The sequence below is a fragment of the Falco cherrug genome, chromosome 4, assembly GCF_023634085.1.
Source record: "Falco cherrug isolate bFalChe1 chromosome 4, bFalChe1.pri, whole genome shotgun sequence".
NCBI lineage: Eukaryota > Metazoa > Chordata > Aves > Falconiformes > Falconidae > Falco > Falco cherrug.
Genome location: NC_073700.1, coordinates 20,479,703 through 20,497,785, shown reverse-complemented (window position 1 = coordinate 20,497,785; position 18,083 = coordinate 20,479,703). Strand labels below are relative to the sequence as shown.

Here is an 18,083-nt window from a genome sequence, read left to right as displayed (position 1 = left end):
TAAAGCCCATTGAGGTTGATAGGGATGTTCAGTAGGAATGTAACGCTTTGATCTTTCAACTGGTAGTTTCACAGTTTACAAAATCAAACATAAAAAATGTTTCAGTCAACATAAACACATCTGTGTCATGCTTCACCCTTCATGGCTAATAAAACTATTCGATTTGGAACCTCCTCAAAGTGAAATAAATACTTAATAATTCTGAATGCATTTTACAGCAACAAGTTCTGAAATAAAAAAAATTGTGTCACTAAAAGGCATGTAACAAGCGCAGTTGTCTTGTGACTGACACTCAGTGAATATATTTTAACTGTAAGAAACCCATGGCTGCAGCACAGTAAATGTCAGATTTAGGAGGGATTGGGAATAACTGTTTAAATATCTTCACTTCTTACTTCAAATGCAGTTTTTCAAGGCTCTGATTTGCTGCCAGCCTGCCTACTCTGCTTCCTTATGTTTGTTTGCAGTACAGCTACTTGCTAAGCAAAGTAGGTATCTTAATACCAAAGCAATGGAACTTGCAGAACCACTCCTATTATGCTGCATTGCTTCTGTCTTTATTTTTTGTATCAATAATGTATTTACATAAGTGTTTCCAGTAGAATATGGTAGTGAGCAGTGACAGAGAGTGCAGGCTGTGACTTGTGGGGAGTCTCATTTAATAACCAAGGAAATTCACAGTACTTTTGAGTAGAGATGCAGTACCTGCTTTTTATTTTCCTGTTACTACCTCTCTCAGCCTTATGCAGTGAGATCTTCTTTCTATTTTTATGAAGCTATTTTTTTTCAGCCCATGCTTTTTTATTAAATTGGAGTTAACGATATACTTTCGAGGATTACATCATCCTATGCAGAGCAATTTGGCTTAGGCTGGAGATCAATCTGCACATGGAGCATCTGTCGCTTAACAACTCTGCTTAGATACCAACAAAAAGATTTGAGGTCTCAATGTGTTTTGGGGTTTTTCTCCTTATGTACATGTCTCAATCTGTTAAATTTTCTGCAGTGACACTGGGATTGTATTACTTATTTTTTTAAAAAATAAATGGAGTCACAGAAGAATAGATAGGGATTTCTGGGCCGTTGTTTTTTTCCACTCCCACAGCTTCTGTTGTTGAATTGTCTGCTGCTGGATTTATTAATCTATGTAGTTGCTTGCTCAGGTGTAATCCCTTGTTCAGCCACATCTATTCATCCACTGAAGGATGTGCACATTGGTACATCATGGCATATTAAAGGTTTACCGCTGCCTGCCACAGCTGTCATCTCTTTGACCCTTCGGTAAACTAACAGTCTTCCACGTAATTTTGCTTTCATTCAAGTGTAATGCCATTACTGTGGAGGCAGACAGAATGCAATTCTCTAAAGATCTTGTTTCATTCCCTTCTCTTTCAAGGAGGTTAATGTGCTCAAATGATCCCTGCATTTTCTTTCTTAGCTCTCCTGCTGCAAGAAGAGCAAAGAAGAAAGTGCTCTGGGTGATGTTTGCACTAGTTTTCGGGGGATGGAGTGAACTGGAAAGATTAACTCACCAGTTAGGTAGAAGTCCTCTTTACACTTGAATTTCAAATGACTTCATTTTTTTCCATAGCACTTCTATTTTTGTAACCTTTCAGTAAAAGGTTATACAATTTTTTTTCTAATATCACTTACTATAGAAATGAGCAAGTAAAAACTTAGTTATCCCAAACTATCTAAACTATATTTAAATATTAATGAAATATAGGAATAACTTAAGACTTTAAGCCTAATCAGTGTTTTGTCACTTACAAGCTGTACAGTTTCACACACACATGTGTCCCCCCCAGTTTCATATTAATGTTTGCATTATATTAGTACTTTGCAGATAGTGTGGATAGCCTTGCGATCTTGCGGAGCTGATGGGGAGAATGAGAGCTTGGAGATGATGGGCTGAAACTGGCGTCTGGGGACACCTATTCAAAACCCCAGCATGTAAGGCAGCAGCTGTCATGTCACTGAGTGCAGTTTCTCTTTATGAATTTATCACCATTGTAATGTCTAATGATTTGTATTTTCCTAGTGCTTTTATATTGATTGCTTCTACTGTATGTACTGCTATTTTATCCAGTAATGAAGTTAAACAATCAAATGAGTTGGTGATTTATTGGGTTTCTTGGTTTAGAGGCTGGTTCTACACTGCCACGGCTTCGCATCTGTTCTCTGAACTCTTGTTTGAGATTTGCCCGTAGGCTTCCTTGCTGCCTTCCCAAGTACCGAATAAGTGTGTGATAATGATGCTTTTGATTCCTAATAACCTGCTATTAACAGTTGTCTTGCATTTCCTTATTGATTGTTCACACTTCCTTGCACTGGGCTATTTTCAATTTTGATTTCTTAATACATAGCCCTTTCTCATTTTATTTGGTATTCTTCTTTTCAAAATAACTTTTTTGAATGCTCAGCTTCTTTGGTTAACAAAGTTTAGCATTTTTCTCTGCAGTATTTCATCACCTTAGCTTTTGATAACAACATGCTATTCTTACACACAAAGATGAAAGGGTAAGTAACTCTTGTCTGGTTCCATTTGAAAGTAACTGTAGCCTGTCTTTAAGCCAGTTCTGTCTTACCCATCCTGTGTCTGTCTTTCTCCTGGCTTGTCTCATGGGGATTCAGTGGGATTACTTGTTTTTAGAAACCTTTTTACCTCATAACAAATCTTTCTTTACTGAAAAAATTTGTCAGAGCTTCCAGGTCTGAGCTCTGTGTCTGAACTGTGGGACCTAAACTACTCCGGACTCCAGTATTTACTGACCCTATGGCAAGGGTAAAATCAATTTCTCACATCCCAGTGTCTGTGAGAAGATGATGTTGGTCTAGAGGCTGGAAAAGGGCTGCTATGCATCGCGGCTGTTCTCAGCTGAAACAAGACACTTAGCCACCCCATGGTATGGCTGCCATGTGCCCTGAATGACATTGATTTGGCACTGTATAAGGTGTCCAAGTAGATCAAGTTAGAGTGAGTTTTTAGGACAGATCATTGCCTTGTGTAATGAATTTAATTTATTCCAAGTCATGTTTGCAGGGGTCTATTTTCTTCCTCCAGACAACACCGTGTCAGATACCAGTTCATTCTGAGCAAGACCAAATGCATTTTTATCATTTATTTACCTCTCAGTTTAATTGCGTAACAATTACTATTCCTGCTTTTGTAAACCAAAACATGGGATTTGCTATCTGCATGGGGATTCTATTGCTTGTTTTTTTTAAAATTTGTCTCTGTTCCATCTGGGTCACAGCAGTGATTAATATTGGAAGAGAGGTTTCGTAACCAGACTGGGCACAGATACTTAAAAGGCCGTTCTGATTTTATAGAGACTATGGGGGGCAGAAGTAGATGTGAGACACACAAATGAAACTTTGGCTTAATTGCAGTGGGTAGACTCAGTCTATAGTTCTGGTCAGGCTGATCAGCATGTGTTTGATATCTGGTATGAACAGAGGAGTTCTTTGGTAAGATAAAAGATAGTGTTTACAGTACTTCAGATTTGAGAAAATAAGCTATGCCATAGGTTATCTGTGTCTTTCGAAGATGAAAGATCAGAAGGAACTGCTAGATCGGTTTTGATCTCCTGGATATCTCAATACAATTTTACTCAGTAACTCTTGTATTAAACCCTTATCCAGTATGCAGCAGCCTTACTGCTTCTTGTGAGCTGTCTGGAGTTCTAATTCTAATTTGAGCTTATCTGGCTCCAGCTTTTGGGTTTGTCCTACCTAAGAAATGATACCAGGAGGAACTCCTGTGACAGTGCGATAGGCAGGCGAGTGGGCAGCGTGCTGCTGAGAGCCGCTGCAAAGCTAGCACCCGCATTGAGGGTCACAGTGGTGTTTATGCCTTCACTCCACTCTAAATGATTTCTTTTATTGACTGCTGGGAGCCTGTTGATGGGAAGGTACAAGCTTAAGAAAGTTGCTTGCAGTGACAACCTATTTCAGTGTAGATAAGTAGAACTGCTCCAGTGAGTCTTGCTGTGCGTGTTGGAGCAACTGCAAGTTGCAACTGCTCATCGAGTTTTCTTAAACATCCTATCAGGAGCACAAAGTCCATGCTCAGCAAGAGCTGCCGTGCACTCGATGCCTGCTGCAGCTCGCCATAAGTGCAAAATAATTTGACACCTTCCATTGAACATTCAGAATCTCAACAACTAATTAAATACACTCAGCAGCACTTGAGGAAAGGAGAGGTTTCCAGGTAAGACAAGAAACAGGCTGCGTTAATAGTAGGGAGCTCTGGGACAAATCATCAGCTCACCATACTGAGCAGCTCCAAAATGAGCCCAGAGGGCATTTAGGCTGTTTTGGTTGAATTGACTCTTCGCTTTTTTAAGAGACACCTCCATCAAATTCTGTTCCCTGAGACTTCCCAGCTTCAGTACAGCATCTCCTTCTCCTTGTACCTTAGATACAGGCAATAAAATACCTTTCTAGGTCTTCCCCTACATGTGAAGTCTTAGCATGGGGGTATGCCCAAAGTCTTAATTGCTCCCCTTTCTTGCTGTTTGTTGCTGTTTCTCTGTAGTGCTCACCTAATAGTCTGGCATTGCAGTTGAGAGAAGATGGTCTTTCTTGTCTTCAGATGCCAGCAGCAAAAGCTGTGAAATTCATCTGGATTAAAAGGGAGGAGCTGGAGGAGTTTAACTGATTGTAGTTCATATTGTGACCTTAATTGAGGGGTAAGGGATTGGCGGGATGCGTTTTATGAGACTGAGGATAAAGGGATTTTAAGAGAAGTTGAGGAACATGCTGAGTCTGAGTGTTGGTAAGAGTTGAGGAGGCCGGAGCTGGTGGGGAAGCAAAGACTGCAAGGAATCTTCAGGGGAGAGGGGCAGGATGGAGGTGGTGTGAGGAATGACAGAAACATGTAGGAACTGCATCTTAAGCTAAAGCATTCCAGACCCCATGGGAAACCATGGTGTGGGGCCTGAAGCTCTCAGGATCTGGGGGTTTCAGTCTGGGTGTCTGTTTCATGGGACCAGTGTTTGAAACCTTCTTGGTGGCTTCTCTCCTGATGGCCAGGCAAATGCCTCTCAGTCTTTCCCAGCTGCAACATGTCCCCAGCCAACAGGGACCAACACACGTTCCCATTCAAGCCATTGGTGCTGAAATCTGACTGCTTGGGGTTTCATTTTTCCTCTTGGCCAGTATTTGGGATTTTGGGCAGCCTCAATTCTGGCATTTTCTAACTCCAAATAATTGAGTTGGTAACCTCAGTATGTTCTTCTAATTTTATGAGGTACTACAGAGTAATGTGTTTGCACAAGAATACTGAATTAGATTATACAGTGCTTTCTCGCTTTCGATTAAATAATTTTAAGAACTCGTGCTTGTGCACAGGCTGGAGATGCAGCTTCATGGGAAACTTCTTGTCATTTGGCTTTCATCTTCATTCAAGAAATGATTCATCCACTTGGAACGTACAATGTCCAGTCTCCTAGAGTTGAAGTTATATTTTGCATTTTTGTTTCTATGTGAACTCAGCAGATTTTTATTGTTTTAAACATCTCTGCTGTCAGCATCACAATGATGCTGGATTTTTTATTGCTTCTGCCTTACCTGCAGCAGAAAACGCCAGTTTTGCTTGTCACCTGCAGGTGATATCATGGTAAGAAATGCAGTTCACTGCTTTCCTGTTCCCTGAAGCCTGTAAGGAAAGTAACTACAGACCATCTGCTTTAGCCACTTTTGGCTACTGTAAAGTAAACAAAATATATTCTGGTTTGCTTTGATGTGCTCCTGAACATTCATTAAGCTACAACTTCGGTGTTGCTGCATGGTGGCTGGATAGAAATAGATCATTTTTCTTATCTGTCCTGTCCTGAGCCTGTTAATGTAATCTAATCCTAGCTAGTAACCTAAGAGATTTATAGTCATAAATGTTTGCAGCATTTTTCCAGAATCTATTTTATGCTGTGGCGACGTCTTTGTGCTCGGGTAGGTGCTGCCGCAGTTGTAGTGGAGTACCCAAGGAAGAGTAGGAAGAGTACATTACATCCTTGTTTCAGAAATGTTAGATTTGAAGATCACAGAAGCAATTAATGTCAGTACCGTATGCTATATTCACAATACTAAGTCTGAGTTTTGTCAAATGTGAAAATTCACTTACCTCTTTCTTAAAATCATGATGTGAATAGTTAATACAGTTAAATAACTGTTAAATAACTGTTCTTCCCCTATGCAAACCAGGCAAACGTGCTACCATGAAAATATATTGCTTCTATTTCTGCTTCTACATTTTTTTACCTACCAGTAACTGCTAATAAAACTAAAAGCTTGAATTTCTTCTGAAAATATTATTCTTGATACAGTATTAATTCTTGTCCTTGCACCCTATCCCCTCTATGGCTGACTTCAAGTCGGTTACTGAAATAATTTACATAGAAATGGTCACCTTCTCTTAAGTTCCCTTGTACTTTTTGTATTAAAGAGTTGAGGCGAACATACCTGACAAACCTGTCTGTTTTTAGGTTGAGAAACAGTGTACTGGAGAATTATTAAAATAAAAACCTGGTTTAGCTCTTCAGGATCCCCAACATGTCAAGTTTAAAAATACTGAGCAGCAGCTGGAGCTAGAGGTAAAACCAACCAGTTCTGAAAAAGGAAATGGCACACGTGACTGGCAGAGTGGGTCATGGGATAAGGTTTACTCTCTCCTCCTTGGCAAATTACTCTGGCGTTGTAGATCATGGATGGGGAGATGGCTTGTTTCACTGCATGTGCCTGCTGGCTGCAAAGCTGGCCTTGGAGGGACAAACGTCAACAGACAAAGCTCCTTCAGAGTTTCAAACACGGCAAGAAATGTGTTCTTGAGGTTGCAGAGCTTTGGAGAACCTGATCCTCAGAGAGGTGGTCCACAGGCTGTGGAGGGCTGAAGCAGCTCCCAAAGATTTTCTTTGGGGGCTGTGTTTTTTAATTAGCTGTGTTGGAGTTCAGGGCATTCCCTGTTATGCTTGCAGCTCTATATAAACCTTAGCGTTTTATATTATTTTGCTTAACCCAGGTAGGACACATTTTGATGAGAATTACAAATATTTTGAAGGTCTGTGGATACTGGATTTTTATGCTGACTAACAAGTTGCTGTGTTTTTATGTGTGAAGCAGCAGCTGTGCTAAGACATCTGTTGAAAGGACACTTACTCATCTGCTATATCTGTTATTTGTCATCATTACATCTGTTACAGTCCACATGTCCCTAATCAAAGCAGTGGGGCATTCTGCCAGGTGCTCTGTACCAAGTGAGATGGGGAAATGTCAGATTTTGGTTACCCGTATCCTGGCAATACTCTCTGGTGATAACCTACCTGTATTCTGTAATATTTGTGGGAGAATCCATCCATTTCTTTAAGGAAGGTGGCTGTTTTGAGGAAGATAAAGGAGTGAAGTCCGTGGAAGTGAGAAAAATAATCCCATTGTCATCTGCATGTTCCCACTGCTTCAAAAATGAACTGTTGTGGGATGGTTTTCATTGATTTATTTAGTAATGTAAGTCTTCTTGGAAACACTGCTGTTTATTAAATAAACCTTCAGGTAATTAGATTTAGGTCTGGTAAAGCATTTACCTGTCTGTTTAGCTATTAAAATGTCAGTAGCCTCGTGTTCTTCAACACGAAACTTGCTTTGTGGTCATGAGTGGTTAGCAATGGAGGTGCTTTGTAGACTGTCAGGATATGCTTAGATTTTGTTTTAGGAAAGTGTTTGGCAGCAGACAAAATCTGTGTTACATCTGAGAACGTGGCTGTAGGATAATTTCCTTGAGCAAACATCCTTCTCTCCTGAGATATTTCCCAAATTGCTTGAATTGTGTTATTCGGTGCTGTGTTTGCCTTGAGTTGAGTGGTAATTCCGAGATAATAGAAACTGATGGAAGACATATTTTTTGGAAATACCTACTGGAGAAAGTTTTTTCTCTCAAAACACACGTTTCCCTTGTAACACTATCTTTTCCAGTTCTTTCAGTGCATTTTTGCCACTGCAAAGCATGTTTAAAACAATAATTCCCTGCTCATCAGATGTTGACTCAGCTTTTATGCTACTAGTGTTCCTTTTGCTGCTTTTTTTCCCCCCCTCTGCTGTTACTGCTGTCTTCCTGCAGTACCACACAGCCCACAAAAACATCTCATCTCTCAGTCCCTCTTTCTCCCTCATGACTGAAGACTCCTCTACTTCTTTCCATGCTGGCATCTCATGTTCACTGTGCTCTGTGCCAATTTCTTTCTGGCTTTTCCTAGTTGTGTTATGTAAAGACACAGACTTTGTTGTCTGACTTTTAAATGAGAATCATTTAATTGGGCTGAGAGTGTTTTAATTTTATCTTGTTTAATTTTTTTAATTTTTTTTGCTGCACCCCAAGAGATTTAAGGGGAGATGAAGGGTTTTTAAATTTCTGTAAGGAAGTTTTTGGTGGTGTTGGTTGGTACTGTTCGCTGCAACTGGCTCCAGCAGCCTGTTAATCCCTGCACAACTTGCTTGTCAGGCATTCTGCTTTTCATGTGGTGGTCTCTTCCCCCCCCTTTTTGCTCTATGTAGAAGTTTGTTATATCTTACTAGCAGTGTTGCTGTGGATGTGAGAACCAGGGTCGGATGGGCTTTGCTGAATGAGACCGATGTCATGTGAGCAGAGGTGGGAGCAGCATTTCAAATGAAAAACTCAGTTGTCTAAGCAGTGCTTTGGGCTGTGAATAAAAACTACCTTGAGGGTGGGAGGCTGTTTCTGCTTGCCCTGTCCCTGGAGCCTTTAGGGCAAAATGGCTGGGGCCTGGGTGGCTGTAGGCAGCAGGGCTGGATATCAGCCGAGGAGCTGTGCTGGTGCTCCTGGACTGCCCAAGTACGCTCGCAGGGCTGGAGCTGCTCCTCTTTCTGAAACGGGGTTTTCAAAACACTCTATAGTGTGTGTGTGTAACTTGCTGTACTGTTAGCTTTGTACAGATAAATGTCGTGCTATAAAATGAAAGTTCAGCAGTGTATGACAGCATTAAGAGACTTTGTAGAGGTTGCTGTGAAATTATATGCTTTCCCTGTAACACTAGCCTGACAAAAATGAAACTGTCGAGGTGGTTCCCCAGTAGCCAGTGAATCTCTTCACTGTGACAAATCACCAGGGTTCTTTGCATGCTTTGAGTAATGCTCACTTGTGCGCTGTTAATATTTTTCTTCTCTCTCTATCTCCAACAGTAATTGATTACGGAGATAATTTTTGGTCTCATCCCTCCCTCCCACTCCAGCACAATTCTCCCAGGCTTGATCCCAGGGAAGGCAGCATGCAGTCTCGCTTGCTCCATGTCTGGCTCTGTTGTGCTGTATCACAGGCCTGTCTGTCTGCAGGCGGTGTGGTGGGGTTAACAGGCCGTGTATCCCAACTGTTCTGTTGAGCAGATAACAATATTTTTAAGAAACTAAAATTATGACAAGTATATGTTCAGTTCCTGGTATCTGTCTAAAGTAGCATAAAGTCCAGGGTCATGGAAACGCCTTGCTATAGCCAATTTTGGGTATAGAGCTGGGGGGAAGATGGTTGTGTGTGCACATAACTTAGTGATTTAATTGCTAGTTAAGAGGTTGGTTTGGTATGGTTTTTTTTAAAGAAACAATTTTTGTCATCTTTCATGTCCTCCAGAAGCTGTCACTACCAACATAGCTGTTACAACATGCTGAGGCTTTTATTTTTTTCTTAGGAGCCGAGAGACTGGTGTTTCATTTATTCTTCATAATGTGACTTTTACCAGGGCAAGCGAGTTGTGAATTAGTACTTCATTATGTGCTGACATAGAACAAAGTTCCCGCTTCAGAATTACCTGTTCAGAAAAACAGTTAAGATTTGGTTGTCTGACTGTAGATACTTGAGCATCTTACCAGTACAGAATTACACATAAAGTATATTTAACAAGTTCTGCTGCTCTGAACAACGAGTCTAATGAAGTAATGGAGTAAATGTTTTTGTGGCTCTTAAGGGACAGTTCAGTTTGTAGAATATGAACCCTTGTTCTGCAGCGTTCTTACCAAAACATGGTAGAATTGCTAATAAATGTCTGTTGACAATAAATACCAGTAGAGGTAAGTGTAATAAGATACTTGGGCGTCACTGGGCTTGCAGTTGGAGACCTGCTAAATCCTGCTTCTCTGCAGGGAGTGAATAAGTCCTGTGCATTACTTAAAAAAAAAAAAAAAACAAAAACAAAACAAAAAAAACCCCAAAAAAACACGACAAACAAAAAACCAAACACCAAAACAAACAAAAAAAACCCAAAACCCACAAAAACAAAAAACCCCACCACCAACCAATCAAAAACAAAAAAAACCCACCAAAAACCACCAAAACCACCAAGCAAACTCCTAGGAGCCTCTGCTAATCTCATGAAAATCCTATGTACAGATCTGTGTGACCAGGGGTGAAACATCACACAAGTTTCTTGGCAAAATATAACTCAGTACTGCCACAAGCCAGGAGTTGGGGGGGGGGGGGGGGGGGGCAGCTTTATCATCCAAAATTATTTGGATTTTTCATGAAGTGGTCTTCTGTGTCTTTTCAAAGTGTAGGCATAATATTTGATCTGATGTTGCATGATCCATTTGCTTACCTTCCTTGATTACACAAGATTTTAGAAACTGGAAACATTTTGGAAGGTACTTGCAGTGAACTGCAATGAATGCAGTCAACAGGCATGTGTTCTGCAGGTGAAGATCAATTTTTTTTCTCACATGTTGACATCAGGTGAGAACAAGTTCTGTTCTGCCTCTACATGGATGCTTCAGGTAGCTTATTCTTTTCCCCTCATGAATTCACAAACATGTGTCTTTTAGCTGTCAGGGTTATCACACGAACTGTTAAATACTTCTGTTCCAAATGCATAAAACAGTTACTACAGGGTATTATACTCATGCTACTGTTACTTCATATTTTGAAATCTCTCTTAGCAATGTGCTTGAGACTTAAAACTTAGCTTGTAAAATGCAAGGAGAGAACCCAATGGAATATGTGGTTTTTGTATCTTTCTTGTTTGTATGTGCAAGAACATGTTTCATTGTTCTCCTTTTTGGGCAGAATAAAAGACTTTTCAATAAAGCTGAATTACATTTTCTTGTTCCATTTTATTGCAATGGCATATGTATTTCAGTTGATGTAACTTTATGTACTTGGTACTAAAGCAGTGAGTATTAGCAGGGTAAAGGGGAAGAAAATGCTGTTTCAGGAGTCGGGAAGTCTCAGTTGCTACTTTTAAACTTTCTTCTATATGGCAAACTATAAACAGGCAATAAAAACATTTAATTTGCAAATTACAAAGGTCTAGATTGGGTTTACGCTGCAATTTTTTTTCCTTTTGTAGTCAGGTTTTGTAACATTTTTATCAAAATATTTTCAGTGTTAGAATTGGAGACTTTGCCTAGTTGCTCGTTTCCTGCTGGAATGGTAGCATTTCAGATGAAAGGAGATCAAAGTGGGGCATAACAAACAATACATGCAAGTAAGAAGTAAAAAAAAATGTAGGCAAGAGAAACTTAACTAAAACATCATTTTGCTTACTAGTTTGAGAAAGTAGATAAGTTTTAAAAGTCAGATGATGAATAAGATGATCCATAGATCAATAGATAAAATGCAGAAATACTTCATATATGTTCTGCCCTTTTATTTCAAAGAAAACGGTGGGATATTGTCATCCCATGGGGCGCTAAAAAGCGAGTCCTGTTGACTCATTGCTTCTCAAAAACTTCTTCTGCCCTGTTCTTATCTTCATACTTTGTTTCCAGTTATATTTTATCTATTAAGACATTTCAGCAGGATAAGTGCCCCTGATTTCAGAGATACAAATCGATCTGTAAAAGTAAACAATCTTTTCCATTATTTGGCCACTTGTTACAGTATTTTATTTACTCTGTCAGTTTTCTGAGAACTTAATGTTCCTTCCCAATGATTTCATGTAGTAGCAAGTTTTGTTAGAAGATAAAGCTGTTATTGCTTTAGAATACTGGCTTTATTAAAAAAAAAAAAACAAAAAACAAAAAAAAAGGGGGGGGGGAACCCCAACAAAAAAAAAACCCTAACAGCAACAAAAAAACCCAACACAAACCAACCCACACATACACAAAAAGAAACAAACTCTCTCACTATTCCACCAAACACGACTGTCTTTGACCTTTAATACTCTGAATATGCTACAGAGATACCTGAAAATCAGACCAGAATCTCATATATAAGCAGCGAGTACTGTCAGAGGTTTGGGTTTCATTGTATAATGCTAATAGAGAATTCTATTACTCTTTTGCATGGTGGTATTTAGTTATTTTTCAAAGTGGTGCCAGACAATGTGTAAAGAGAAAATGCAAGTATATAAATGAATTAAGTGATGATATTTCCGCAGCTGTGTGATTAGTCTGGTACTTCAGCCACCCTAGAAGGTAGAATGGAGAGCTTCCTGCCAATTAGTGAAAAATTACTCTTTTATTGTAGTATCGCTCATTCTTCATTTTCTGATGCATTCTGCATTACTTCTTGTTTCCCAAAAAAATATTCCCTGTGACAGCAGTCTTCATCTGCAATCAGGGATTAATAACTTCTGCAGTACAATATTGCAACGCATCAAAGTGCAGAGCTGCGGTGGGTCGCTGCGGGGTACCTGCAGGATAATGAGGAGGTGCCTTTGTGAATGCCTCGGCACGCCCTGCAGGTCCTGTCCCTTCCCAAGGTGCTGCCAGCCCAAATCCCAGCCTGCTCATATGGCCCAATGGACAGTGCAAAGACAACCAAGTTTCTGGATGTCTCTATTTGCAGGAAATGAGTGCATATGCTTAGAAAGCAGTGATGAACCATTTCATTTTAATTACAGAAATTCTGCGTATTACATAAGATTTATGACTTGCAGTGGTTATGATCTAAGAGTGCAAACCTTGGTCTAAATTCATTCTATATGTAAAAATATATAATTTTTTTTGTAAATTCTTAAATCTGAATTGCATAGCTGTTTTCATCTTAATATGGAGCAGTGTATGTGCTTTGGGGTGCTGTCAGCTCTTGGTTATTCCTTTCATGACTTGGGAGTTGTTGGATCCCAATGTAATCTGTGCCTGAGAACGTCCCTGAGATGCACCTGCACAGAAATTCAGTTGGAAAGCTGAAACCAGCACTTTTAAGAAACCCTCCTGTGAGCTTTACGTGCAGTAACAAAGAATAATACAACAATATCTTACTGGAGCATGAAATGTTTTTTTCTTTTAAATGAAGCATTGAAATTCTAATCACTCTTGTTCAGTGTTCTAATTGTAACAGCTGTTGCTTTTCAATATTAAAAAATACTGTATTTTTGGGAAGTAGCTACTGTTGGTCAGCTCTACTCCTTGGTTATAAAATGGCCTTATTTTAAAGACTGTGCATTAGTACCTTTACAAGGTTATAAACAAATAGATTTTTGTTTTCTGTTTGGCTTTATTATGGAAAAATATATGGTTTATTCATGGAAAGAATCTTTCTTAGTGTAGAACCTCAGTCTTAGTTTCTAAACAATGTTATATCTAGCTTAATTCAAGGATATAATGAGGCCATACTTTCTTGGATCTTGAGTCACTAGTTTGAGGGAAGGTTAATATAAATTTAGGATTAAATACTTGTGTTTATGTATACTCAGTGGCATTTGCATCCCCTGTTACACAGCTTCAAATGATCACAGAAGACTTGAAGCCAGGCGGAGTGCTGGGTCAGTGCACTGAGGTGCAGAGTTCTTGCCTTCGCCAGAGCTTAGTGATGTTACAAGGGGTTCTGCTGCAGGGAGAAGGCTGAGGGATTTCTTTTCTATTTGGAAAGATGTGTAACAGTTTCCTGAATAGCTGTGTTATTAGCGCTATTCTGTGGTTGGTTAGAGGAGCTCAGTAGGATCTTGATGCTATTTTCATCAGAGCCTTCATTTCAGAAGAAACCAGGGCTTAAAGACCTATTTTTACGTTTTGCTTATGATTCCTTTTTGGTTATCAAAATTAGGGTAGAATAAGCCTAGAATAAGAACAAAATTAGCCATAGGATCTGTTTAATTACATTCTAGTACACTTCAGTCCTGATTCTGTCATCCTCCCTCGTGTTGAACAGCTATTTCTTTTGCAACTGATCCACCGAAATAGCTGAATCTAGTTATGTAGCAGGAGATGTGATATCAGGGTTTAAGAACTTGAAACTCCTGTACTTTTTAGGGTTTTTTCTGTTTCCTAATATACAGCTCACCTCTCTTTTTAAAACAGATCTTGAAAACTCCAGGACAAAAATGAGGAGCGCAGTGTCCGTTCGCGAGGGGCAGGGAGTCGTGCTGCTCTGTGGACTGCCCCCCCGGGCTGGAGGTAAGGGGCCTTCCAGGCTTTGTGTTCAACCGGAGCTGATTGATGGTAAAGGGGAATATCACCCTGGGAATCCAGAAGTATTCTTCAGAGAGAGAGCAAGAATGAAATCTAGTTTCTGAAGTAAATAGAGAGAGAAAGAAAACAAAAGCAAAATAGGGAGGGGGATATAATTTAGAGGATTTACTTTTATCTTGAAATGCTTTTCTCGTAATTTCTTTGCACTTAACATGTCTGATTTTTATGATATTTCCAGTAATTAATTTAGTATCTTCTAGAGTTAAATTCTGCCCAATTTCACAATTGCCAAGCCTCGATGAATCTCGTTTTCACTATGACTAGACAATTGCAAAGAGTAGACAGTTGTCTTTAATTATGCTAGTATCTGCCTGCTTTCTTGCAGTCAAGGCATTTGATAGTGCAATGTAATGATATAGACATAATTTAAAACACTCCTGTCTTGGGGGGGGGGGGGGGGCGGGGGGGGAGAGAACTGGATATGTGGATTCTTGGTGGACAAAAGTTGCAAGAGCATTTTAGCATTCATTCTGCATCTTCAGTCTTTGACTAATTGTATTGAGCTTCAAGTACTATTTGAAAGGAACTGGGTTTATTTGTTTTTAATTGATGTGAAGTCTCAGTATTGAAGGGCTGTGATGTTAAACATTAGATTTGATTGTAAAGACAAGGTAGTATAAACTAAACATTGAATACAATAATGTAGGTGTTGTGGCCTCTTAAATTTGGTAGAGTCCAAGCAGACACAACCATAAAGTGGCAATTTTACAACTGTCTGAGCTTGCAGAATTTTTCTCTCTCTAAACTGATACATACTCTTAAATCATTTTTATAGCCTTACAACAGCTTTGTCTTTTCAGCTGCTGAGAAAATGGGTCATTCACTCAGCTATCTCTAAGAATTAGAATGATTAAATTTTGCTTCTGTATGCAGTCCAAACTCTGAATTACCCCAGCCATCCTTGTACTCTTATCCCTTGCATGAATATACACCCAGAGGTGACGGTCAAATTACAGCTCTGCCTGACTCTTGTAACATTTAAGTTTGAGGTGTTGAACAGGACGTGATACAAAACGTTCTTATGTTACTAGGAACAGTGCTTGAAATCAGCATGTGGAATGGGTGAGAATTTTTTTTGCAGTCAGCAGATGGGATATGATGGAGAACTCCCATGCTAATTGTGTTATAACATGAAAAAAAAGAGAGAACAGAGGGCTCCCTGAATTATCGAATGGAACTGAGAATTGGTAGCAGAACTACTTAAAATCCTTGGATTTGTCTGAGAGTTGGAGGATTAATCAGTAATGTTTTCAGGAGACATGGAGTGAGGTGGAAAGAAATCCTTCCTCTTCTTTCTTCACCAAAACCAACCTATAGCACAGTGACATCAAGCATACAGTAGTGCCTCTAGATCTGCCACAATAGGATGCAGGTCAGTAAGTCTTAGGCAAAATATCCATCTGCTAAGCAGAAGTTGTTAGTTAGGAATAGCGGAGGCAGTTTAGGAACACCTGACCTGGCTCTGAGGGGCTACTCAGCCCTTTCCAGATAGATGATCTGGTTTGGTTTTGTTCCCCATCGATTCTGTATTTGTTGCACTCAGCTATCAAATAATTGCAGACAATACCAGTTCTAAAAACCTTCTCATAATACCTTGTTTGCTTTTCTCATTTAGTGCCCAAAATGTTTTTCTTTTGTATTCAGTCATGTCATGCAATTTTTGAGTTCTGGCTAGCTTAATTGCGCTGATTTCTTATATTCTCTGTAAGAAGTCTTCAAGAAGAGACTTGATTAAATTGTGATTATTTTTCTGTATACTGTATTCCAGTTACAATAGCAACTATTGTTCATCCCAAAAGAAATGTAGTAGTATGGGAAAAGGAAACTGCTTTTTTTCCCCTATTTGGCATACTTTTCTTTGCTTGTCTTAGCCATGGATATTTATGTCAGTAATAGGAATATCTCCTTTCAGTGGGGAGCGAATTATTCATGAGGTTAATGGTACTTCTGTCCTTAGGAAGTCTGCAGTTCGGTTCCATCAGGGCATGGACATCTACGATTTAAACCAACAGTGAAACTCCATTTAACTTCATAGCCTGAGCTTAGATTTTAGCTTTGTTTCTGTGATGGCTGTTGGTGTATGGGGGAGGAAGATGGTACTCAGTGTTTTCAGTTAAGGGTGCACAGATCAGTTTTATAATTCTGTCATTAAACATGAGCTGTATCACAAAGCACTCCAATTTTTTCTTCAGTTAGTGCATTTTCCCTCTTTTGGCATTCCCTTTTTTAGCAGTCTTGTTTGAGATTTACTGAGTGGGAGATTCAATAAATGACTGGCTGTGTGTGAAGGCTTCCCCCCAGATATTTTACTAATTCAATTGGCTTTTATGTTAGCTAATGTAAGTTCTATTTTAATTGAGCAGTGATTTTTTGGATAATTAAGGTGGTCATCTGTCATTGTTCTGCATGACCATACTTCTGTACGTAATTTTAATTCTGTTACAGGAAACCTGTTCAAATACCCTGGTTTTTTCCACAAATCAGTAAATCATCTCGCCCACATACTCAAAAGATAAAATGGCATCTAAAATTGATTTAGTTAGATCTCTTTATCTTTTTTAGTTGTTACAACCATTAAATTCTACTGAACTCTGTACAACTGTGTTGACTTTTTAATGCATTACTGTTGTGTGTTTGGTTTTAAAGGACTGTCAATATAACAAACATCTCAACATACAGAATGTAATATTGGACACACTTAACATGCAGCTGGTTAAAAAACATTCGTGCAATGCTGATTTTTTCCATTCTGCCAAGAATTGAAAAGGCTAGACATATGATGATCTAAAAATGATTTTTCACTGCTATTGATTTTGTTCCAAAACCGGTATCTAAGGAGTGACAAAGGCTTGAGTAAAGCAAATCTGCAAGTTCCTTTTGGATTTTACCTACTGTTACTACTGTATGTGTATTTTGATTACCATGTGGCTTGTCTTAAGCTATTATTTCTGTTATGGTGAATGTTGTAATTTGCATTTTTTTAATACAGTCAGTTTTACTAATCTGATACTGATTTTGGATTTAAGAGTTTTATTCTGCTTGTCGGGAGAGGAAGAAGAAAGGAGGCATAGTCCTTCTGATGTCTTTGGTGGTTTCAGGGCCACTTTATACACAGAGAAAAAAGTGATTTTTAATGGTGGAAGTGAAGATTTGCCTGATGGTTATTCAGGCTTGCCGTGTTACCTCCTGAAATATGACCATAACGCATGAGAACTTCAGTAAATGGCAAGAATGTTGTGGAGCCGACAAGCTGTTGCTTGGAAATGACAAGGAAATTCTACTTGTCTTATATTCCTGTTTAGCCTCTTGTGATACATGTTCCTATTTCCTGTGCTATGGCAAGGGTATTTCTACACATACAAAGCAGCAGGAATATGTCCTCCCTCTTCCTATCATGTCTTGATAAATGCAGACTTAATTGATAAATGGAACATATTGGAACGGTAGGGATCAATTTAGCTTCTAGCATATTATTTTCAAGTTGTGACATGCTAATATGTAATGGTATTAGATCATGGAAAAATAGATCCCAATTTTTCTCACTGTTTGGTATGACGAATCATTCAGTGAATAATGTCATGTCTGTTGTAAATTAGTATTTAGACTTGCAAATTTTTGCTCGTCTCTTGTATTGCTATTTGGAGACCTGCAAGTTCCAGCAAGACTGCTTCATGAAT

General features: G+C 39.1%; 1 protein-coding gene across 1 annotated transcript in view; it reads left to right on the top strand.

The window, feature by feature from the left end:
* LOC102051231 (contactin-3) overlaps positions 1–18,083 on the top strand; it is a 107,516-nt gene that overhangs the window by 40,573 nt on the left and 48,860 nt on the right. Inside the window, 1 exon segment of the mRNA XM_055709476.1 lies at positions 14,236–14,331. Coding sequence (XP_055565451.1) covers positions 14,236–14,331 — 96 coding nt within the window.